This window comes from Malania oleifera, chromosome 9, assembly GCF_029873635.1.
Source record: "Malania oleifera isolate guangnan ecotype guangnan chromosome 9, ASM2987363v1, whole genome shotgun sequence".
Taxonomy (NCBI): domain Eukaryota; kingdom Viridiplantae; phylum Streptophyta; class Magnoliopsida; order Santalales; family Ximeniaceae; genus Malania; species Malania oleifera.
The window spans coordinates 40,979,506-41,006,628 of record NC_080425.1 but is presented as its reverse complement, the minus strand read 5'-3'; the positions used below and the strand labels follow the sequence as shown (position 1 = coordinate 41,006,628).

The following is a 27,123-nucleotide window of genomic DNA, read 5'->3' as shown; positions in this document are numbered from 1 at the left end:
TCATATGATACAGTAAAGTCTAAGATAATCTCCCAAGTTCATTTTTATTTCCAAATCCACATTCATCCTCTCATAACTTTTATTATCCATTCTAATTCCGATTACTGCAATTCAATTTTATCTGGTGACCTATTTTTTTTCATGTCCAGATTAATGCTCCCAACTGTTTCAGTTAATAATGCAATAATGTATGATAGGGAATACACGATAGTAAAAATTTAATCTTTATAAAATAATTTAAAAAACTTAAAAGAATTGCTTCTCATGAACGCAAACTGCATCCGGCACACCGACTTCACCGAATCTCCCGACTCGACCGACTCGGCTCCTGTTTTCGGCACGTCTCTAACTCACTGAAGATTGCAGCAGGTCGGGAGACAGGGACTCAGGGGAATCGAAGATGGCTCAGCGGAGCAAAGAGCCCTGCAAGAAGGAAGCCTGCAACATTCAAGCTTGCCTTTCCAAGAACAATTTCCTCCCTCAAAAGTACGGTTCTTTTTCCGTTTTGATCGAAGCTCTTTTATTGATATCTTGATTCCAAGCTGAATAATTAGAGTTTCCACCTTCTCGCGACAATTCCTTTGATCAACCAATCGATCGCTTTTCTTTCATGACTTCAATTTCCTTTCAAAAATTTTGCTTCAACACGCGAATGATTATTCGATTAGAAAAAGTTTCGATTTTTTTAATTTGAATTAATTATGTTACCGTTTGTTTAGCTGCTTGGATAACAAGAGAGTAAGGGGGAACGATGAAGGAAAATTTGAATTTTGTTTGTTTATGCTGCTCTGTCTAAATGATGAAATATCTAGGAATTGTTCTTTTTAGCGCTTACTTAAGCTCTTAAAGGACAATAAATTGCACTAATTGTGCATCTCAAAAACGAGAAAAGAAGAACGTCTTTAACTGCTAATCAAAAGTTTCCCTAATTGAATTTTTTTTTTTGTTTTTTCCTTCTCCCGGCTAGGATTATGAAGTGAATAATACGCTGAACTCTAAATGAAACAGAAGACGATGCTGTTTTATGCTTGATGGAATTTAATTAAATCGTGAATTAGTTATGTTATATGACTATTGGATTACCATCTTTCAACCATGCTTTTGGTTAGTTCACCACCATGTAATGATATCGTTTTTGGAAAGCCGTGAAAAATTGATGATTGATCGTCTGTTGTCGGCATGGGAACTTCACATCCTAGTATAGGGGAGCAGGTACCCCGGACAAAATTCTTGGCTTGGCTTAAGCAACTCCAAACGATCTAAATAACATGGTTGAAGGATGGCCCATTGAGGGTTTTAATCAATTGACCTGATTTGTGCTGGGAACAAATATTGGCCCATCCAGACGCAATTTGTAGAACTCCATCACAATTTTGGTCGTCATTTGTGCTCGGTAGTCAGCCTTCTTAAGGAGGTGAAATGAACGAACTGATGATCTATTAACTGGGTGTCTACAGGAAGAAATTAACTAAAATATTCATTTATCCTAAATGAATTGTGCAACCCAATTTCCTAACCATATAGGAAGAAAAGAAGGGAAAATGAGGTTAACATGAGCACTATGCTTATAAGCTTTGATGCTTATTGCTTTGCTTCATCTTGGAGTCCATATATCCACCCAATGTAGCATATTAGCATGGGGTATGACTATGAGCACTAGTACCTGCAGTAAAATGAAATTGAAGTCTTTATTATGGGTGAATTCAATTCGGTGTGATTTGGTCTTAGCCAATACCAAACACCAAGCTGCAAATTTTGGTTTCTAAAATTACTAAACCGAAACCGAACCGAACCGGAACCAACAGTTTTCTCTCTAATCGGTTTAGCAGTTCTAAGGTTTGGTTTGGATAATAAACCCATATTTGGAAACCTCTAAAATTTTTGGCCTCTCAAGCTATGAAATATTTAAATTTCAAGGACTCAACTGCAACATGGGGAGTCTAATCCGGGCTAGGCGCACTAAAGGCCAGCCTACCTCAATTGGTAAACAAGTTGATGGGGAGTCTAATGTGCGCTAGGCACACTAAATGCAAGCATAGCCAGATTGGTGATCAAGTAGATGGGGACAACCTATATTTATAGAGGAAGGAGAGACTTCACATATCTACCATATCCGATGTGGGACAAGAATGGATGGGGAGCATTGAGTAATGACTTTAGCCATTCAACATGTATGCGGATCTCCTATTCTTTTTGTCCCACTTCAAAAATTCATGAGGGAGGGGAGCCTCCCCAGCTTTATAAAAGCCATTTCTCTCTTTCACTTTTTTTTTTACTAAAAGAAGGCGGCACTTCCATTTATTTATTAATATACCCTCACTTTTAGTGGAGGAATAACGTGGTTACAAGATAAACAAAAGAGAGATTATAGAAAAATCCTCCCAAAAAAATAATACCAACAACCAACCAAATCAAGATAACAAAACTAAAACATAACTAACAAAGAAGATAAAAACATAAATATAACAAAAAACAAATCAAAATACACCAAATAAAAATCTAGAGTTGAACTAACGATGAACGGAAATGAGGCCCCACCTATCCATATGAAGAATACATTTCAGATAACGTGGTAGAAGGTACTGTTTTTCGTAGATTACATTGGTTCTCATTTCTCCTTCTTTAGTAAGAAAATCAGCCGCACTATTGTCTTCCCTATATTGATGCATCACCATGACATTTGTCGCGACGTCCCGGGAGCGCGTGTGCCCCGGGCGGCGAACTAAAAATCAATTTTTATATTTTCATGGAAAAACATGGAATGTCGGAGTCGCCACTAACCTTTAGTGCGGTTAGAACACATGATTACTACCCCGTTAGGGGTAGAATCGGTCTACATCACCAGAGTTGGGGTCGGGAGTTCGGTTACGCTAGGGGAAGGTACGAGCACCCCCTACGCGCCCGTTCTTACGAACGGTACCTAATTAATTTGAAATTATCCCTAAGTTAATCTAATAAGTCTTTAAATTGCTCCTTTTTGTGAATTTATAAATACCTATGAAAAATAAATAGATAAATAAATAAATAAATATATACATATATATTCTCTCAGAGCTTAAGGGTACGTGAAGCCCAAAGGCTAATACCCCCCGCAATAAAATCATAGGGATTAAAATCGAAAGTACTTAATAACTAAAATATAGTAATACTAAAATAACAACAAGCTAATACAAATACTAAAAATAACACAATCGAATATACGTATACTTTAAAATAGAATATAGTAAAAATAATAATAATGCTAATGATGATGATAATTACAATAATATTAATAATAATGTACAAGTAGTATACTTATGTTTCTAATATTAATACACGAACAATATAATAATATTACCAATAATCATGTACAAAAGGGTATAATTTTACTGCTAACCCAACACCTATAATACTAATAATAATATGCAAGCAACGGATTGCTTATACTAGTAAGATCGATGTGATAATAGTACTGATGTAATCGATGTAGTAATAATATTGATAATAATATCTAATGAATACAGTAATGTTACTAATAGTGATATACAATCAGCGTAATAATAATCTTACTAATAATGATATACAAGCGATAGGAAAGTTTTAAGCTATGAACACACATGAATACTAACACCAAAAATATGAACTTGGAGATTAAAATTTTTAAGAACAAATATTATAAATTCCATGATGATACAATATAACAACCAACAACCTAAACATAAAGATCCACCATTAAAATACTATCGACAACAATAAATTTACAATAAAAATATTTAATATGTCCATCTAATGTAACCAAGATATGACCTTTAAACACTGAAACTCCCAACAAGAATTTGCATCAATAATAATAAATTAATTAGTGTAAAATACCAACCACAACAATAAAAATATTTAATATGTCAAGATAATGTAACAAAGATTCGACCTTTAGACACCGAAACAACTCCCAACAAAAATCCTGTAACACTAATAATAAATTAATCAGTATCCCAACAAAAATATAATCATAGTTGCATCTAAGAAAGTATTTAGAAAATAAAACTCCATGATACTAAAAAAAATATAAAAAGAGAAAAAGAACCCACATGTGTGTGTGTGTGTGTGTGTGTGTGTATGGGTTAAGGGAACTCACCAGGGGGTTGCAGGAACTGAGTATGGGTCATAGGAGTTGCAGCAGCAGAAGGAGACGACGACGGCAATGGGCGAAGTAATGGCTAGTGATAAGAGGCGACGGTGTCTGAGCAGCGATGACGAAGAGAACTCTTCCGGCGTCGGTGGTGGTTGACGGTTGTTCCGCGTGGCCGGAGCTATGCAGAGGGGCTGCAGAGCTGAGTGGCTCTCGGTTGTGGTGGCCGGGAGAGACAGATAGGGCCGGCTGGGATGCTGTGCTGGTGGTGCGGCCTGTGCGCGGAGTTGACGAACGGTGACCGGAGATGAGGGGAAGAAGAAGCGGCCGGCGAAGCAAAAATCAAAAGTAGGTTTTTTTTTATTTTTTTTGCTGTACGCCCCGCTGCCCTGTGTGTGCAGCGCCGCCCTGAGCTTCTAGTGGTGCCGGAGCTTCGAACGGAGCAGGGGCCTAGGGTGGCGATGGAGGAAAGCCTGGCGGCTGTTGGAGGAGGGCCTGGAGGCTGCTGGAGGTATTGTCAAGCCGTGAGTTGGCTATGAGGCGAGTGCAGTGGTTGTGAGGTGAGTTGGATATAATGAGAGAATGGAGAGATGAGGAGGAAGGGAGGTTGAAGGGTGAGGGATCCGGCTAGGTGGAAGGAAGAGAAGAAGATGGTTTTTTTTTTGGTATTTTTGGCTCTGTGGCTGTGCTGTGCGCAGCGCCCCCGGCCGTGTGTGCGCCCCCTCTTTGCTTTATAATAAAAAAAAATGAAAACCCTAATACAACCTTCCTTCTTTGATTTTTTTTTTTCTCTTTTTTTTTTTTCTTTTATTCTTATGGTAATAATGAAAAAGGAAATAATAATAATAATAATAATTATCATAATAATATAAGTATCCATAAGATAATAATAATAAAAATAATACTACTATTAATAGTAAATAATAATAAATAATTATAGTAAAAATAAAAATAATAAAGATAAGATAATTATAATAAATTACTTATAATAATGTAGGAAAATAAATAATACTAATAGTACTAATAAATAAAAAACAAATAACAGTAATAATAATAATAATAATAATAATAATAATAATAATAATAATAATAATAAAAAACAAATAACAGTAATAATAATAATAATAATAATAATAATATATCACAAACAATAAAATAAATAAAAAATAATAATTATAGTAAAGTAAAAAGAAAATAAAGATAGTGAAAGTACTAGTAATAATAATAAAAATGAAAAATAATAATAATAATGATAATAAAAATACAAGCAAAATAATAGTAAAGTACTAATAATATAGGAAAATAATAATAATAATAATAATAATAATAAAAATAATAAGAGGGGACCCCTTGTTCTATTTGGTTAGGGCAAAAATAGGGTGTCTACAACGTTCACTCCTTCTAGTTCCACCACGAGCTCTTTCCAAAAATCCCAAAGATACCACAAAATACATTTACCTTTTCGAAGGCAATCAACTACAATTCGCGAGTCACTTTCAATAATCACATTAAAATAATGCAAACGTTTGTACAAACGAATTTCTTCCTTGATTGCTTTTAATTCCGTACTATTATTTGTACTATTGTCAAAATAACTTGAAAAAATCGTTTTTGCCATGCCATGGCAATTCCAAATAATTCCTCCACCTCCTGAAGTACTCGGATTGCCCCTACAACTCTTATCACAATTAAGTTTTATCCACCCTGCTGGAGGTTTAACCTACAAAATAATTTTATTGGCTTGTCGCAAATTCCCTGATGCTTAATTTGAAATTCATTCAAAATCGTAATGTCCGACTTCTTCAATTTTTGAAAAGAATTGGTGCTCTCAGCTATAAAACTAACCTAGAATCGAATACTTCTCCACATCTAATCTGCACTTTGATAAACTCCGTCCATTCTCGTTTTATATCTTTGATTCCAGAGGCACCACGTAATCAAACACGGAATCAGCCCGATTAAAATACCTTAATAGACGATTTTTGAGCATAGTGGAACCAATTTGCCATTCTGTTTTTCTAGGGATGGGATCATTGGAAAGGAATCCCCAACACCACACTAGCCCGACGCCAAACCTCTAAAGCCAACTCGCCTAAAGAAAGAATATGATCAATATTTTCCCGACTTCTCTGAACGCAACAATCACAAGACGAAGCTATCGATATTCCTTTGACCTGAATTCTATCATCTACAGTCAAGCATCTAAATTAGGCTCTCCATAAACACATTGAGATTCTTCTGGGCAATAAAGAATGCCAGAACGAGTCATTCCACACAATATTATCACTTCTGCTCCTCACTGCCTCCCAAGCCGTTTTTGTAGAAAAATTACCGTCAGGGTACTATGATTAAAATTTAAGAAAGGCTAAGATAATGAAGATGTAATTATTTTGTTCAAAAGGGAATTACCTGGAAAATATTAGTTAAGGAACTTATAAATATATTAATATTAGCTAAACCCTTTGATATTATATTGCATGACATAATTAATATATGTTTATATAGGATTTTTTTTTTTTTTTTTTTTTTTCAGTTTTTCAGTTTGGTCTGGTTCCTATTTTTTAAGAACCGAAACAGAAACTGAAAACTGAACCCAAAATTATTTTGGTCCGGTTTTGGGTGGGTTTTTGGTTTTTCAGTAAATATTGTACACTCCTAATCTCTATAAAGGATATAACGAATCTGACACATGAGTGCAACAACACATATTACCTATACTTCAAGTAACATAGAACACTTAAAAATGTGAAAGTACATTTGTTTGCTTATATATATATATACATATACAAGCATGTATGTATTTATGTATATATATAAAGTTGTTTACAGTTCTGTTTTATAACACAGTAGAAGTAAATTGGGAGGAACTAATCCCTGTTAAATCATCCAGACTTGATTCAATATTGAATCATCTGTAAACATGTACACAACCCTGAATTATGCCTAGAAACTAAAGTTATTGTCATTAAAATAATTCTTCGATTTGGAATATATAAGGACTAAGCAAGATAGCACTTCACAATTACATCATTAATAACTAGAAATTTATCCAAAACATTCAAGTTGTAGATTGTGGAAATAAACCTTGAAATGTGGGAAGAAGGATGCTTGTTTATTGCTACACTTATGTCTAATTGTTTCAAACTTCTAGACAGACCTATTATGTTGTTCGTATTTGTGGGACTTTATGCGGTTCATGATTAAAATTTTGCATCCTTCTTTTGAATTTTTTTTTGTGTCTTTCATGGATATTGGGATTTACCCACTAACTGAGCTGCCTGCAATCAACTATTCTCCAAAAGAGATCTTCAAGTTCTTAAAGCTAGCATGATTCAATTCTGTGTGTTTTTAAGCATCTGATTCACAACAGGGTGAATGTATGTACATTCCATCGCTGACAGTCTAGTACATAGTTATTACTATTTAGACAACAATGGCTGGCTTGTAGTTTTGATGTGTTTGTTCATTGCACTTGCATGTGATTGCATCTTTGCTTCTTTTTCTTTGGACTGGCAAATCAGTAGGGTTACTTTGTGCGCACTTATTTGATGTTCATGGATTTTGTTCCTTAGGAATTTCATACTCCTTGATGGCCAGTTCTATTTCAGTGTGTGTTCATATTATTAATCTGTGAAATCTGCAATAGTTTTTCACAGATAAACTTGGCTAAAACATGTTCACATGTCACTCACATCATCTGTGGTACTAAAGTGAATGGCAAATTTCAGAATCATTGTGTATTCTATCATATTATCTTTGAGCTGTTCATCATCATCATTTGGTTCAATGATATGATTATTTAAGTCGGTGTGCCTGCCACTTCTGTTTCTTTCTTTGTGTTAAAAAAAATTGTGACCAAAGTCATGATTGAAGCCTTAGCATTTAAAAGAAAATATAAAGCAGTTTCAACCTACAATTGCATGTGATAGTGGGTGGCATCCTAGGAGGCATAAATCTAATATAGAAGCTTGTTGCTTTTCTATTCTTGTGATCTCCAAAAGTTTGCTATTTGAGCTTTGCTTCAATTTATAACTCAAGTTGAACATACTCCTATATATTCCATGATTAGAGTTGAATTATTAGAGTTTGAACTAAAAATTTGTCTTGTTGGGTTGCTGGCACACCTTTAATGAGTGTTAGCCTAAGTATAATTTGTATTACTTTCAATAGGAGATTTAAAACTGAGGGCGGGCGGGAGGGGAGGGGAGGGGGCTCACACACTTTTTCCGTAGGTCTGTATCCTGACACTGTTATTGGGCCTTCATTTCTTCAAAACTGTGAGGCCCACACTGGTGGAAAGTTTGATGGTGAACTGATGCAGTTGCCATTTTTCAGTATCCTCTGGACACAGTTCTTAAAATTGACTACTGAGGCATTGTTTATGATTGGAAGTGGACCTTGGAAGTGGGCCATGTGTGGTTGACTCTAATTCCCTCAACCTGTCCCTAAAATGAAGAAACCATTCATGCCCAAAGAGTTGTTTAGGTTTGAAATTGTTTCTTTAACTTTCATGTTTCAACCCAGTCCAAAAAAATGACCAGGCCTGGTTGACTTATGATAGTATTTGCATTGATCATATTTCCTATGTAATGATCAAGCAGCATGCCATGGATAGCATTCCAAGCTTTCATTGAGCCAAAGTGCGTGTGGTTGTTTGCTATGGGGAGTAATTTGCTTGTTTTCTGATTTCATTTTCTGAAAAGAGCTCCAATGGCGACAAAAATCAACAGACACCTAGGCTTACCTTATGATAAGTAGTTTTGTCCATATACTAGCATTAGCACCAATCATCTATGAATCTTCAGCCATGTGCTGGATTGTGCTGAACTTTGAAAATCATTTGTGAGCTTGTTCATCTGTTTGGATTGATTGAAGTGGATCCTCCCAAATTTGATTCAATGGACTGATGAAATTGCCTGCATTTAATGCTCTGATATTTCATTTAATATTACCTCCTCAGAGCAGTTTCACTATTCTATGTGGTTCATGAACTGAAAACATTGCTTAGCCTTTATTTTCAATGAACAAAACTCATTCTAGCTGTACATTTGCTTAAAAGTCCCGAATATATCATCTTTATGCAGCTGGCGAAAGCAATTAAATTTTATTTACAGTTTCCTTTTTTGATAATTTACTTTTTTTTTAAATTTGTATAGGTGCCTTAAAGCCATTGAATCGCTGCAAATTTGTTGCGAGAAATGCAACTACAGCTCAACACATTGTGCTTCTGTTTCTGACCTTTTGAGGATTTCGAAGTAAGAACCAGAATTGCTATCTAGACCAAAACAATCAGGGGATTAGATGGTCTTGTGGAATGAAAACTTGGACATATTTTTGCAATGGACATTTTTTCGCAATGACTGCATCGCAAAGTTCAATACTTATTGGATTTCTGTACCAAAATGCAGCTAATTGAGGGTGCTTATAGATTTTTTTTTTTTTTTTCCCTTTTATGATATTAAAGTGAGAAACTGTTAATATGTGAAAATAATTTCAACAGAATTTTGCTGACATGTTTTTAATTTATTAGGATATGTAGTTGTTCCCTATATGTTCTTGATGTGTGCAGTGCAGGCCACTGTTTTTATTTAACATCCAAGTTTTTGAAAGTGAGCTATGATAGTATTGGAGACTGCCGAAATACGGTATATTCCAATTTAACCATCGAATTCTAATACAATTTGTTATTTGACCATCTCCTTCCAAATATATGTGGCTGGAAGGTGGTTTAGAATTATGGTCATCTAGATATGACAATAACTATAATTGGAATAAATCACAAGAATAAACATCACAATTTGAATGAAACTCTTTATTCTTCTTGGACCATCTTAGCTGCTGCTGCTGCTGCTGCTTTGGGGTTTTTTTTTTTTTTTTTCTTCTAGTGTATGCTATTTGTAGCCATATATTTTGGTATTGTCCCGTAATTCAAAATATACTGCGGCTAACAATTTGGCTTTAGCTTCCCAAACTAAAGCCATCATATGCAAATGCCCTAGCAAGGTTCAGAGACTCGAAAGACTTGAAGAGTTTTCAAACTAAGAAATTTCTTTGCTTCAAACTTGCTTGCCTCATCAATATGAGATGAAGTTTGGACAAAAATGGACTTTCAAGGCTTACGAACGAGATAGATCTCGACAATATGACTTTCTATATCCACCACTTATTTTTCAAGGGTACCTGTGTTTGACATATTCCAGTTTTGAATTAACTCAAATTCACATTCCATAACCCACCCCTCATCCAATCTTAGTTTCCTATCCCTTAACATGAATCCAGAACGATGAAAGGACACATCCTATGCCACTGGCTATTTACTGCCTATGCAGAAAAAGTTACTTCCAACCATTCATCACTTTCTCTGCTATGCTGCCATGGCAGAACTGGAAAAATATATATTTGGTTTTTGATAGTAACAAGGTATAGAAAAAAATTAATTGATGAAGAATTTGGCCTAGAAGTTTAAGATAGTGATTAGGGTGGCTAATTGAATTTATTGGGTTCCCCAATTTCTTTCTTTCTTTCTTTTTTTTAATAAAGAAAAGAAAATTTGAGCGAGAAAACAAAGAATGCAAGGAGCATACGTTGCCATATTAAAAGGAAGCCTAAGATGAATAGTTTGCACATCTTGAATTAAATAACAAAACAACACATGGTCGAAATTTTCATTCAAATTTCCATATGAACACAAGCTCAAACTTCAACTAATGTAATGCATTGTTTAATAGTAATTAAAATTTTTAAAGATAAACCATAGCTTTAAAACAACAGGTAATTTATTTGCTTAAAAAAAGCCAAGTCCAAGAGCAAATAAACTCATGTGTTCCCTACAACGCTTGTGCACAAATGCTCAAGGTCACACCCACACCCATTTATCATGTGACTACATTCTAAAACATAGGATGTCTCCAAGAATTATTACTAGCCCTACATGAAATTCTTAATTAGTAGACAATTTTGGACCACCTACAAATTTTAGATTAGTATGATGAATTTTTTACTTCCACTCAATTTTTGTGATGCTATTGCCCCAATTTCTTTCTTCTAGTGCTCTTTAGAAGAAATTGAAGTAGGTTCAATTCTATTTGTTTCTTCTAAAAAATAGAATTGCTTTCCAAATTTTCACATTCTCTAAACTTCGATTGAGAAGTTTGTTTGAGTTGTGCACACGCTATTCTCAAATCATCAATACATGAACATTTTTATTTTATTTTATATATGTTAGCTTTCAATGATTTTTAAATTACAGTAGGAAGACTATCACAAATGGCATACATTACAGCACAAGATTGGCATCAATACATATTGAGGTCAATTTAGCAGCAAGCAATAAGGATTTCAACACAAACTTGACATGACCTAATTAATGCAAGCGACTGAACACAAGGAACACACCTGTGCAGTTGGAGGAGTGTTTCATTGGCGAAGAAGCTTTCTTTGCCTACTTCAAGTAAGATTTCACCACAAACTTAACATGAAACTTAACAAGACCTAATTAATAGAGAAAACAGGATTATCTAAATATTAAGAAATAAATAATGGATCACTAACATTCAAATTATCTAACTAAGAAAAATTAGTGCATGAGTTTGACATCAAACCATAAATCTCAATATCAGTGTAGTATGAATAGAGAGATCAAAGACAAATCGAACTATGCAAGCCATTCCATAGTAAATGCTCAATATTGTTTGTACAACATTTTTTTTCCCCCCCTAAAAATGTTGTGTAAACACAATTAAAAAAATGTAGAAATAAAAAATTGAACCCAAGAAATAGTCATCGATGGAGATTCAATAAAAGGTGATTAATCTACACAACAATAAAGATTTAAGTGTGTCAAAAATCTTTTTTTTTTTTTCACCCAATTTAATAAGACCAAGATGAGAGTACAAAAAATTAAGCTCAATTTCAAGAAGAAAAGTTGCAGCATAAGCAATCAACCGATCACTTATTGGTGGTTGATCGAACTTTTTTTCCTTCTCTAGTTTTGATGCCACCTTATAAAGGTCAACCAACCTTTGTAGGCGATCGACCAACATAGTGAATTTTCAAAATTCTTGAGTTGTCCTCATTTGGTTAGCTATTAAATTTGGGCCTGCCAAATGTCTTGGAAGTTGCTCCATATAAGGCAACAACTAGGGCAGTTGATAACTATTGGTTGGTGGTTATTAGTTTAAATTTGAATTTTTGAAATTCAAACTCAAGGTGTTGTTATCCTCCATCTCTTGGGTGGTTTATAAATAAACCATTGGAAGATCTTTCAAGGAACATTCAAGTGGGAGTAAGAAAGAAATTAATAGAGAAAAACACGGAGATATTGAGTACCTTTGGATTGGGAATAAAGTTTCTTTCAGCTTGGATTTAAGAGTTTACGTTCACACATTCTTCTCGTCTTTGGTTTTCGGCGTGTGTGCATTAGAATAAGAGCATCCCCACTTGCATACTCTTGAGATAGCATCATAAGGTTAGTCACGTTGCCTACTCCTCTGTTATTTTCAAGCATTGTTTTGACTTTTACATGAAAGCATGTATGGTGCCATATTACGTGTTTTATTGTCTATATGTCATCTAGGGTTTTTCTCGAGTAGAATTATAGATTAGTTTTCAAAAGAATCGCAACTTTTTGCTTCAAATTTGTATTTTCCTAGGTGAGGACGTATAGACTGTCAACCATGCCTGCAACCCATAGCTTAAAAAGTAGTTGTTGGCTACAAGTCAATAGTCGATTGACTTTTGCCACCAATCGACGAGTGCATCTAAAGGCCAAATATTTAGCCATTTGCTCAAGATTTTATTGGGATTTTAATGTTGTTTTTGGGTCTAAACACTCTCTAGAGTGTATAGTTTAGTTTGAATGCTAATATTTCAATATGGTTTGGTGGTTTTTCCATGAAAACCAATGTTTCATCTTAAAATAGAAGTTTCAAGAGGTTTCAAGTGACTTCAAGTTTTAAATAAAAACAACGTGGATTAGATGCCCATCATGTGGCTTTTGGACATTCTTCAAAGTTTTCAAGTTTCTAAAAAACAAATTTTCAAGGTTGGTATGTGGTTCTCCCACCAAAGTAATAACCTAAGGGTTTGGGGTTAGAAAAATGTCATGTTTTCAAACTAAAAATTGGTTTTAAATCTCTATTTTGCAAAGGACTCACTGAAAAGTCAAAGTTTTTTTTTTTTTTAATAAAACAAAGATTTTTCAAATCAAAACTCCAAAATTTTTCAAGTGTTTTCAAGCGATTTCAAGGATTTCATCAAAATGTTTTCTAAAATTAACTTTGAATATGTTTTGGTGAACTATAGATGGTTTTGATTCCTCTTTGAAAGATATGTAGGCAATCTACATATGTGGACTTAGCCGTAGCAATCAAAAACATAAAATCATTTTTTTTTCTTTTTTCCTTCTTGTTTTCCTTTCTTTGTGCATAAATATGTGTTGTTTTGAAAGGGGATAAAATAGTAGAGTTTTCATGGGGTTAAGTCCTTCGAGCAAACTCTGTGAAAACCTTTTTCAAAAGAGATTTAAAGTCTAAATTTTTTATAAAAAAAAAACAAATTAAAACAATGAAAGTTGTAGTGAGTGGTTGACTGACCTTTGTACATGATCAATCAACTATTACTGCCATTCGATATATTCCTTATTTTTTTAAAATAATTTTTAAAATGGGGGACACACACACAAGGTATGTAGAGTTACCATCCTTGGAATGGGTGTCTTAGGGTGCTAGGTCTTCAAATTTCATTTAAAAAGAAATTTAAATGACTATCTTTCCTATTCACAATGGTATTCTAGGACCCAATATCTATTCAAAATAGTTTTCCCTTTGTTTTTACCTTTTCAAAAAAAAAAATAAATTAAGTGGTGACTCTATTTTATAAAATAAATGGCTTGGTTTTCTTTACTTAGTTTGTTTTCATATAGTCACCAAACATGTTGGCAATCAAAACGGGCCACCGGTGTCAACAACTTTGGTGACTCCACTGGGGATTTTGAGAGTTGATCTACCTCTTGTGTGATTGTGTGTTTGTTTACGTGTATATGCATGGTTATATATGTTTTTTTTTTTTCTTTATGTTTGTGCTGTGTATGTCATTAGAAAGGGATGATATGCATTGCTTTATGTTGGCTTTTTGAGTCCGATCTCTGTGATAAACACAAATGCCTCTTATGTGTGTTAAACATGTATAATTCAGGTCACACATAAGATCAAGAGAACATGAAAGCCAATACAGGACTTAAAAGCTCAAAACTGGTGTATTTCATGATGTCAAAGAGCAAAGGAGAAGAAGAAGACATTTGAGTTTAATTGTATTGCATTAATTTTTATTATTTTCGTATGTAATATTGCATGCACTTGCATGATATGTTTTAATACTCAAGACCATAGATTGACCTTGGGGATTCGGTTGATTGACGTTGGATTTTTTGGGTTAGCTTAGTTGGCCATAGATTGACCTTAGGAGACCTAAAATTTTGGAAGACAAACCTTTTCATAAAAGCCAAAATCATACAAAAGGTTTAAATGATTTAAGGTAAAAAAATTGGGCTTTGGGCGATCAAACTTAGAAAGTTAAAATAGTTCAAGCGACTGAACTAGCTGGAGGTCAATTTGTTGACTAAGGCTTGGGCGACCGTCCTAGTGTTGAACTAAGCATCACCAGGTGACCGAACTCCTAAAGTCACTTTTTTCACTGTCCTAGGGTGCCCAAACCTGTGGTTCAAAATCACCCTGAGCAACTGAATTATAAGGTTCAAAAAATTCAACCATTCACCAGGCAACTGAACCTCGATCTTTTGGAAAATCGCCTTGGCTCAGCCACCCAAATTTTTCCTTGGGCACTCAAACATGAAAAATTAACTTTTCTATCTGTGTCTGTTTGGGCGACCGGACCTAAGGACCGGGCGACCGAAACTCTCAAGTTGCCATATTTTTACCGCGAATAATTAAGGGTAATTGGGATTAAACTTTTCTAAAATTCCCAATAGGTTCCAATCGGTTATATTTTGTTGAAAAACTATAAATACCCCTTTCATAACTTAGATTAGCAACTTTGATTAGCCAACTTTTCTCTCTAATTTTATCCTAATCAAAGTTCCCCCAAAACACATTTTATTGTAAAACTCTTTTCTTGGGGCAAATCTTTTACTCTCCAAAACTCTTTTTCATTTATTTGTAAATCATTTTTACAGCTAAGTAATTTGTATAGACATTTTTGTTGTGCAAAATCATTTGAAATCAAAACCCTAGATTCTCCAGTTTGTTCTTGAAAAATATTGTTTGGAGAAAATCTTTTGTAGGATTTAAATCTTTGAAGCTTTTTATCATATACATTCTTTTCAAAGATTGCAATATCATCTTTTAAAAAACACCCTTACTCTACTGAGCATAACTCATATCATATTAGAGTGCATTGTAGAGCTTAAACGTGTACATCTTTACTTGTATTTTCAGAAGCATTTTTATGTACAAAAATGATTTTATTGTACTGGTTGGGTTCATCCCATTAATTGAACTGGGGAGTTTCAGCCCCATAAGTGAGATCAGTTCGGTTCAGCCCAAAAATTGAATTTGGGAGTTTTAGCCCCGTAAGTGAGACAAGTTGGGCACAACCTTATATTTGAGTTGAGGTTTTCCTTACCCCGTAAGGAGAGGATGTAAACGGCTTCTGCTCCGCCCATTTAAGTGAGTAGATTTAGTTTAATCCTTGGGGAGTATGCCCTAGACGGGGACATAAGCTGATTTGGCCAAGCTTCGATAACAAATATCGTGTGTCTCTCTCTCCCTATCTCATTTACTTTCTGCACTTTAATTTCAGTATGTGCAAGCTTGTTCATATTTTGTTATATAACCATCTTGCATGCACACAGAATTTATTTAATGAGATATGCAGCACATGTCTATGTATGCACACATTGCTTACTTACTTTGCATACATGTTTTATTTCGAATGAGATATGAGATGTGATGAATCGACGTAATTGTTTAAATTAGCGAAAAAGTTTTAAATGTCCAATTCACCCCCCTCTTGGGATCACACAAATTCCCACAATTGGTATCAAAGTCTCGTTGCAAAAAGCTTAACCACTTATGCTAAAGATCGCAACGGCTCATCTTCGGTGTATCTCTGTTTTGAGGATAAACCCTTTACGAATCCTGCACTACTTTTATTATATAGATTTTACCATTTGATTATTGAAAATGCTTTTGTAAAATCAATTGACTGGAGGATTTGGAAAATATTTGTCAGAGTTATCATATCCCAGTACAAAAAAAGTGATGCAAAGATGAAAATGATTTGAAAGTGCATGACTTGAACTTAATGCATATCATCTTGAGTGCCATGCATACTTTTACTGTGCCTTAGTCACTAACGCTTTTATGAGTGTATGTTCTTATAAGTGCTAAGGATTTGGGGAATCATAAGAATTTTGAAAAATCAAGAGAGAAAAAGAGGATGAGTATGTTCTCCCATGGTGTATGTTGTTTGCAGATGATATTGTATTAATTGACGAAATTAGGGACGAAGTATAGGATGAGTTAGAATTATGGAGAGAATCTTTGGAATCTAGAGGATTTAGGATAAGTACAAATAAATCGGAATATATGAAATGTAATTTTAGTAATGATAGGAGGAATATTGGAGACAAAGTTAAACTTGATGATAAAGAAATACATAGCACTTGTAGATTTCGATACCTTGGATCTATTATGCAAGCTGAAGGAGAAATTGAAGATGATGTAATGAATAGAGTTAAAGTAAGTTGGGTAAAATGGAGAAGTGCTTCAAGTGTGCTATGTGATCGTAGAATACCCTTAAAATTGAAAAGGAAGTTTTATAGGACAGCTATAAGATCATCTATGCTATATGGATCAAAATGTTGGGCGATGAAGAAACATAATATCCAAAAAGTAAAAGTTGTCGAGATGAGAATGCTTAGACGGATGAGTGGTATAACATTGAAAGATAAATTAAGGAATGAACATATTCGTGGTAAGTTAGGTGTAGTTCTTATAGAAGATAAGAAGAGGGAGGGATGATTTAAATGGTATGGACACTTGCAACGTAGGTCACATAGTGCACCTGTGAGGAAAAGTGACTTAGTTACTGTGGGGGGGGGGGTGTGTAACGCCCCGAACCTTAAACCTGAGTTTGGCACGTTATACCTGATAATATCCTGATAATCCATAACTCATAATATACGCAGCGAAAAACATAACCATAATCTCCATATAACATAATACTAGAGTTTACTAATTCTAACTACCAACCATAATAAATTAATCATCCACCAGTATTCAAATACATACATGTCTCCAAAACATTATCCACTAATACCAGTATGTTTCACAACTATCCATATCTTATAAAACTTAAAACATAAATTATAAAACATGAAATATACATATCAAAACTAACATAAAAATATACCATTTTCTTTTTCTATTTACCAAAAATGCTATAAAATCTCGAGCTCTTTAAGCTCGAACTCAAGGAAATCCTGAAAAAGATAAATTCATATTCGGGTGAGACACATCTCAGTAAGGGAAGAAACCATATATTAAAATAGCGTGTGACCTACATGAGATAAATAGATATCATTTTTATTTCATTTGCAAATCACCATATAACATTGAAATCGTTTTCTGAACCTAACAATCACATGCAAAGGTTTACCCACGAGATTACCCAAGGATAGGGGTGATTACCCGCCCATACAAGTAGTACCCCTCTGCTCTCATACATTTAGCAACCCGAAGGTCACGATTTAAGCATATCAGGGCACTCACCTTACTCAGTAAGCCCTCAAGTGTTAAACCGATCTCGTACTCACGCATTCAACAATAGTTTACCGACAAAGGCCCTAAGGATATGAAATTCTACCTTCCCATACAAGTAAGTTCCCTCTGGCCTAGTGCGTTATGCAGCTACTGCCACATCTGAAGCTACTAGTGCACTCGCCTTACTCAGCAAGCCCTCAGGCAAAGAGTATGCCTCACCCAATCATAACATGTTCTACATACATAAATACTTCTAATATCATAATACATCAATTTTTCCATCATTATTCAATCATTCACATTTTTTCATGTTCATAACTTAACATTTCCTTGTGTTTCACTTTAAGTGACTCTTTTCCATTTGTGTCATTCACATTTCACATTTCATTTCACTGCATTTTCATTCCTTGTCATTTCATTTCATAACATTTTCATTTCATTCCTTTGTACTACAGCCGCTCTTTAGCCGTCATTTGTTAGTCCACATAGAAATGCGCTAGAATCTAACATAGCTCCTTTTAGCTGTCATCAGTTTGTCCACATAGAAATGCGCTAAAATCTGCTAACCCGACTTGCAGCTGTTGTACCTTTACATGGTTGCATTTAACATACATAGGCAACATTATCCATATCATATTTTATTCTCATTGTTTTACTTACTTAGCCTGCATCTCATACATTTAACATATATTTGCACACAACATTCTATTTACCCATGCCACACAATTTAGCAATAAAATTCATACATTGCCTGTAAAATAAGTCAACCAACATTTAATGTTATATACTAAAAATACCTTTCATGTCTTACATAAATATTATGAAAATATTTTTCCATTTTCATCAGTTCATTTTCACACATACATATCTAATAAACAGCCCTAAATCCGAAAAAAATATAATTTAAACAGTTTGTATTTTACCCATACTGAAACATATACACGTACATATAACACAATTTAATTTTTCATTAAATTCATAGAAATTCTGATTTAATATATTTTTCCCCTTACCTGGTTTCTTGAACTACGCTAATAGGGATTCCGAAAAATACCTGCAGCGCTCACCCGGACCCTGAATCAAAAATTTCTAACTCCAATAAATTATTCTTGAATAAAATATTATTTAAATATTTCCTAGAGTCATAATTCCTAAATAAATAGATATACCCTTAAATTTAGCCAAATTTTCAAAATTTTCAAATCTCACTCTCGCTATGGAGTAGGGTCTAGAAAACCTCAATTAAAAAATTACTTACGCCAAAATGACGATATCGACGACTAGGACCCGGTGGTGGTTCCTAATCGTCGATTTAACAGCAGATTTAACCAAAAATTGAGAAATTAGGTAAAATATACATTTTCCTAGGAATGATGTCTATGCCGCTCCCACGACAAATCCGCTCCAGTAGAAATATCGGTGGCGGAGTTAGGAACCCAACGACACCTTCTATTTCTCGATCAGTCGAATATCCATCGAGAAATGAGGAGAGAGAGAAGCGGAGACGGAGAGTGGACGAGGAGCAGGAGAGAGCACGGAGAGACACAGAGAGAGGCTGGCGCAGGAAACTTTAAAATTTGCAGGAAGCCAAAGGCTTCCTTATCTTTTGTTTCTTTTTTTTTTTTTACCTTACTTTAACTTATTAATATTATATCATATTTATATACATTAAACTAACATATTATATATAAATATATATATATATATATTATACTTTATATATATTAAACTTACATATATATATATATATATATATATATATATCTTTATTCCAATTTTTTTTCTTTACTATTTTATTTATTTATTTATTTTATTTAATAATATTTAATTAATTCATTAATTAATTAATAATTACTTTTTTTCATACTATTTATTTTTATTTGTTTATTTAATACATTAATTTAATAGTGTTCCAATTAATTAATTATTATTTTTTAAATTATTTTTTCTCAGGTTATTACAGGGGGGCAGTAGAAGGGATAGAAGTATACCTAAAATAACTTGGGAGGAGATAGTGAGTAAGGATTTAATATTCTTGAATCGATCAAAAGAAATGGTCCATGATCGCATAAATTGGTGGAAAATGATTCAATAGTCAACCCCACTTAGTGGGACTAAGGCTTGGTTTTATTGTTGTTGTTGAGAGAAAAAGACACCACTACGAGCTCGAACGCTTCAGAAGAAGTAAAACACAAAGGTATATCTTTCCTCCTTCTAATTTATTAGTTAGTTCATGTTATGATTCACTTGATGCATTTTGTGTTAGATTATTATTGTGAATTATATAATATTTCTATGATTGCATGCCATCTTATGAGAAACTAAATAGGAATATTTTTTTTTAAATACTCATAAGATTTTAGAAATTGTTGTAAATATGGTTAGAATGCCTTAAATGCTTAAATAGTGTATAATGCTCAAAATTCTAGACCTTAATATACACTATTGTTATACTAAGAACCCTAAGAAAATCTAGCCAATATATGAATGAGTCTTAATGATCTTATCCAATCTACGCTTAATATATATATATATATATATATATATATATATATATATAATTATGATTGGTTAATATATGATAATATTGGCTAGTGCGTGCTTATATCATTATCAATTCTTAAATTAAACCTCATAAGCATGTTTAAATAAATCTCATTCAAATGGACAATATTCTTTTAATGATACTATGTATATGCTTAAGTAGAAATATTTCAAACATAGCATATCTTTGTAAATCCCACAACAATGGGGTTTAAGAAATTTATCATAATACTATATCTTATAACCCTAACTTATCATGAAGCTTAAAAGATTAATCATTTTCAAATGCATCTGTAGCATATCCCCTGTTAGATTTTATAGATTAGAGTTAAGCATAAAATGATGAAAATTAAGATCATAAGATAAAATGCTTAGGTTGTTTAATTGAGGGAGAGTTCTTTAAAATTCATCCAATGATCATTTTTAATATGTGCTTATATTTTTTGGATGACTTGGATAAGCTAAATGCTATTATCCATCATTACTAAATGATTATATTATGAATGGATAATTTTTTTATAAACTACTTTGAGCTAAATGCCACTATCCATTGCTTGTAAAATGAATTTATTATTTAATGGATAGTCTATATTAATTGTTGATGAATCTACTTCGAATGCTTTATTTGGAATGCCAACTGCATGGCTGATACAATACATTATGAATTGCATGTTGATAGTGGATATAGATTCTCGCATGCTCAAACTAAATGATTTTTGCACGATGCAGATTATTTTTGAATTGTTTGCATGAATCTATCAGGTTTTCGGTACATGAAAAAATGGAAAAATGTCCTATTTACACACGACATGCTGCCAAAATTTTGGTAGAACTTTTCCCAAGAATGAAGCCATGTACTAGAATAAATTTTGATAAAATGCATGCTAGGTGAACTTAATGAGTATTTTTTTTATGCATGCAAAATAATTAGATAGTTAACTAGTGCATGTTGAATCTTAAATAGTATGTGCTAAACTGAATAACATGCACAATCTTCATGTTTATTTCCTAGGTTGCCAGATCATTAAATAGATTAGTACATGTTAAATCCTATTGGTTTGCACTGAACTAAAAACATGTACACATTTTATGAACCTAGGAGGAACTAGTTCATGGACACCATTTGGTCAAATTCTTTGCGCTATGCACTTTCATTCCAGACCCAAATGGTAAAGCATCATCCTTGTAATCAATCATCACATGTTTTGATAATGGTCCATAAACTAGGGCATTTGCATGACTTAAGGGGGAGTGTTTATGTCACACACACTCATTGTAGATTTTGAGTTGTGTCATTCTTTCTTTGAACCCCTATTGCATTATCTTAAGTATAGCCTTGATAAGCTATCGTATTTCAATTGAAATGCAATACGTCATGCTATGTGCTAAATGTCTATTATTTGCTACATACTGAAATCCTTAGAAAGAATGAAATATGAGGAATGTTCTTAAATGACTATCATTCTTGAGCTATAATGCAAGTATGTGTGCACGCAAATATACAGGGGGAGTTTAAGCTCCACTATTAGGAAAACAAATAAGAACTTAATGCCTAAAATCTCTTGCATGCTACGTAATATTAAGAAGGATGAACTTGTGTTGAGTGTGCTTAAATGAAATCCATCCTTGAATGTTAATGCACTTATGTGTGCTTGAGACTATACCGGGGAGCATAAGCCCTAATCTTAAGAAAAATTAATAGCCACATGGCCCATGGACTCACATTATCATTGTTTTTACTTTTTGAGTCTTAAAGTTTTTCTTTAGGTACCCTAAACATCATATCCTGTCTTCATTGAATTATCTTTGATATGGATTGTTCTTGGTACGCATGAACACCATGCATGACTTAGTGTTTGATATTTAGCACATGTGTGTTCTAGGAAATATTTTACTGGTGGGACACAAATTGTTTAACATATATTCAGTAAAATCGCTTAAGAATAAAAATATACTTATACTGTTTGAACTCACAATTAGTATCAGTTAAAGTAATTAACCGGATCTAAGCACATATTCAAATTGATAGGGGGAGCAACTTAAACTAAAATTCTATCTTGTTATGCTCACCAAAATTTTTGGCCTAGATCTGTGTTTCACTATGGCATGTGCTTAATCAAGATGAGTTTATTGAAAATTTTGATTTAAAATATATTACTTTGCCACACTGTCTTAAGTTTGCCATATGATCATTGTCTAAAGTTTCCTTATATCTTTGGGATCTATATGGTTGTTTTTCTGGTCATATTATTTTGGTATATGCTTAAACATTGAACCAGAAAAACATTGCCTACTTGGTCTTTCAATTGAAGTTTCTTTTTCTACAAGCATTGCCCCCAGTATTTATCGAAAATTTTAAGGGGATATATTTATATATATATATATATACACACACACACATTTATAAAAGCAAGAAATGAACTTATATATAATATATTTTATCTCTTGCTTATGTGGGTGAATGTTTTCATGATTGTGCTTGTATTGTATTGAAATTTTATGTCATGAAATAATATTGTTTATAAATTTTTTTAAGGGTGTTGCATAATTGGATCATGGATCTTACATGAAATGCATGTGAACTAGTTAGACCATTCTTATGCTCAAACCTATTTTTTATATATGCCGCATGCTTTAAAATTCAAATATTTTGCGGGACTTAAAAAATGCTTAAATTGTAATGGTTTTTGTATATTTCTAGTCTGACTTTGTTCTTCATGTCATTTTTATTTTGAATGATCAATTACTATTTTATGAAAAATAAAAGCCAAAAACATAAAGAGAGATTATTTTCTAAACAAATTGAATTTTTTTTTTTCCAAAAAGGGGAGTTCTCTTGCTAAGTGTGTTTTCAAATCTTCCAATGTTTTCTACTTAACTTAACCCTTTTTGCTGATGCCAAAAGGGGGAGAATTTTTATGAGCAAAATTTTTATGACAAAAGGGGGAAAATTCTTGAGGGCAAATAACGTAATGGCAAATTTCAAATTTCTGAGCTTGCGTTTGAATGCTAAAATTAAATGCATGATCATTTGTAACGTTTTCTTTTGTGAATATGCCTTAAATTTACTATTTATATTTTCTGTGCATATTGTTGAGGGGAGCCTTTTTAGGCTGTACCCATTTTGCTCTTATGTGTTTGTCATCATCAAAAGGGGGAGATTGTTGGCTTTTTGAGTCTGATCGCTGTTTTGATGCTGATAAACACAATTGTCTCTTATGTGTGTGTTTAAGTGATGAACGGGTATAATTCAGATCACACATAAGATCAAGAGAACATGGAAGCCAAGCCAGGACTTAAAAGCTCAAAACTGGTGTATTCGATAATGTCAAAGAGAAAAAGAGAAGAAGAAGACATTTGAGTTTAATTGTATTGCATTAATATTTATTATTTTGGTCTATAATATTGCATGCATTTGCATAATATGTTTTAATATTCAAGACCATAGATTGACCTTAGGGATTCGATCGACTGATGTCAGATTTTTTAGGTTAACTCAGTTGGCCATAGATTGACCTTAGGAGACCTAAAATTTTGGAAGACAAACCTTTTCATAAAAGCCAAAATCATACAAAAGGTTTAAATGATTTAAGGTCAAAAATCAGGCTTTGGGCGACCAAACTTAGAAAGTTAAAATAGTTCGGGCAACCGAACTAGCTGGATGTCAATTCGTTGACTAAGGCTCAGGTGACCATCCCAGTGTTGAACTAAGTGTCACCAGGCGACAGAACTCCTAAAGTCACTTTTTTCATTGTCCTCGGGAGCCCAAACCTGTAGTCCAAAATCACCCCGAGCGATCGAATTATAAGGTTCGGCAGACTGAACTGTTCACCGGGCTACCGAACCTCAATCTTTTGAAAAATCACCTAGGCCCAGCCACCCAAACTTTTCCTTGGGGCACCCGAACTTGAAAAACTTAACTTTTATATCTATGTCTGTTCGGGCAATCGTACTAGAGAATCGAGCGACCGAAACTCTCAGGTTGCCATATTTTTATCTCAGGTAATTAAGGGTAATTGGAATTAAACTTTAATTAAAATTTTCTAAAATTCTCAATAGGTCCCCAATGGTCATATTTTTATGAATAACTATAAATACCCCTTTCATAACTTATATTAGCAACTTTTGTTAGCCAACTTTTCTCTCTAATTTTATCCTAATAAAAGCTCCCCCCAAACATGTTTTATTGCAAAACTCTATTCTTGGGGCAAATCTTTTACTTTCCAAAACTCTCTTTCATTTATTTGTAAATCATTTTTACAAGAGAGTAATTCGTATAGGCATTTTTGTTGTGCAAAATCATTTGAAACCAAAACCCTAGGTTCTTTGGTTTGTTTTTGAAAAATATTGTTTGGAGAAAATATTTTTTAGGATTTAAATCTTGAAACTTTTTATCATATACATTCTTTTCAAAAATTGCAACATCATCTTTAGAAAAGCACCCTTACTCTACTGATCATAACTCATATCATATTAGAGTGCATTGTAGATCTTAAATGTGTACATATTTGCTTGTATTTTCAGAAGCATTTTTATGTACAAAAATGATTTTATTGTACCGGTTGGGTTCATCCCATTAATTGAACTGAGGAGCTTCAGCCTTGTAAGTGAAACTAGTTTAATTCTGTCCGAAAATTTATCTGGGGAGACTCACCCCCGTAAGTGAGACAAGTTGGGCTCAGCCTTGTAATTGAGCTAGGGTTTTCCTCGCCCTGTAAGGAGAGGATGTAAACAGCTTCTCCTCCGCCCAATTAAGTGATCAGGTTTAGTGTAATCCTTGGGGGGTATGCCCAAGGTGGGGACATAGGCTGGTTTGGCCGAAACTCAATAACAAATATTGTGTGTTTTTCTCTCCTTTTCTCATTTACTTTCCTGCACTTTAATTTCAATATATATATGCTTGTTCATGTTTTGTTATAACCACCTTACATGCACACAAAATTAATTTAAATGAGATATGTAGCACACGTGTATGTATGCACACATTGCTCACTTACTTTACATATATGTTTTATTTCAAATGGTAAATGAGATGTGGTGAATTGGCGTAATTGTTTAAATCAGCGAAAAAATTTTACATGTCCAATTTACCCCCCTCTTGGGATCAAACCAATTCCAACACCTTATATGCTTTTCCATGCTCATGCATATTCACATTTCATAAGTGTTCCAATTCACATGCCTATAATACACTGCACGAGACCTATTCTTAGACTCCTATTCCTTTACATTGTAGGAGAACGAAGAATTTGTGAGGCCTTTAAGGGGCTTAGTCCTCCATATAGGTCATAAAAATTCCTTCACATGATTTGTTCTCCTTTAAGACAATTTAGGAGCCTTTAGAAGTTGTGATGTGTAGAGCTTAACCATGCAGTAGAAAAATTTATCTTACACTTGTTAGTTGTCCCAGCCCCAAGAGCATATAGTCTAGAGAGGGGGTGAATAGACTCTTTTCGCGGAATGTGTATTTCTCTACAAAATAAAAACTCTTGACAAGATACAAGAAATTATATCACAATATAAGTAAATGTAAATCATGTAGAAGACAAATAAAATGAAGGGAAGAGTAGAGAAAATTAACACCGGTATTTTTACATGATTCAGCACCAAGCCTACGTCCATGCCTTGGGACCAACCCAAGGATTCCACAATCCACTAAGGAACCCCTTCACTGGCGGAGAAGTCTTCTAACTCGGGAACAAATATCTACCACACTCACAAAGAGCCTTCACTCGGGATCAAATCCCTACCAGCTTACAAAGAGCCTCTTCAGTTCACAAAGAACATTCACCAAACAGTTCACAAAAATCCTTTACAAAAAGATGATGGAAATACAATATGATGCTCCTTAAATGAGAAAATATTAAATACAAAGCAAACCTCACATTATTTCTCAAGTAATGAATCAAACACAATTAAAGAGCAAGAGAGAATGAGCACTTGTGAATGAACAACAACAGTGCAAAGTGTTAGGTGCTTAGGTTTTGGTATAAAAAGATGTTTTTCACTAATAATGATCAAAAGCCTTCAAAACCATGTCAATACAAGTCTAATAACTTGTGTTTATAACCCAAGATCTAAAAGAGCCGTTAACTAGCCGTTGGGGGGAAGAAAAGATATTTTATTTGGTAAACTAGCCGTTTTTCGCCTGTTAGCGTCATTCTGCCCATTGGACTCGTCAACAAGTCCCTTGCTCTCGTCGACCAGTCACACACTGCCACTCGTCGATGAATCCTCAGTGTTTGTCGATGAGTGCCCTGAATTAGAAAAATTCATACACTTGAAAGTTCTGAAATTTTTTCTTAGCTTTCCTAGGACACTAAAATCATCCTTTTTGGACTTTTCTAGCAAAAGTTATGTCCTAAATATCGAAAGGTGTTTAGGACTCAAGGTTGCACTACGGTAGTGACGATTTCTTTGTTTTTCTTTGTCAAAAAGCGTTTTAATGACTCAAAATATTCTTGGACAAAAGTATATGAAATATATTAACTCTAGTGAAGATTAAAACTTGTCCAAATGAGTTTCCTTTTGAATATAAGATATCTTGATTAATAAAACACGTTTGAAAAGTCATTTTGATATCTTATATGCTTAGTATGTCCTTTTATAAATATAATTGACTTTCTTTGAACCTTTAGGACATAAAACTTGTTTTAACACAATCGGGACTAAGTATAAAAATGTTCTTAA

The 27,123-nt window shown here is 33.7% G+C and overlaps 1 protein-coding gene across 1 annotated transcript; it reads left to right on the top strand.

The window, feature by feature from the left end:
• Positions 1-264: 264 nt before the first annotated feature.
• On the top strand, positions 265-9,655 carry LOC131164667 (uncharacterized). Its single transcript, XM_058122028.1, has 2 exons — positions 265-486; positions 9,265-9,655. The coding sequence occupies exons 1-2, from the start codon at positions 401-403 to the stop codon at positions 9,365-9,367; spliced, it is 189 nt and encodes a 62-aa protein (XP_057978011.1). The 5' UTR covers positions 265-400; the 3' UTR covers positions 9,368-9,655.
• The last annotated feature ends 17,468 nt before the right edge of the window (positions 9,656-27,123 follow it).

Excerpts from the sequence above, each read along its gene's own strand:
- LOC131164667 (XM_058122028.1), top strand. The coding sequence starts at position 401 with ATGGCTCAGCGGAGCAAAGAGCCCTGCAAGAAGGAAGCCTGCAACATT. Across the intron at positions 487-9,264 it reads AACAATTTCCTCCCTCAAAA|GTGCCTTAAAGCCATTGAAT; the intron begins GTACGGTTCTTT and ends AAATTTGTATAG.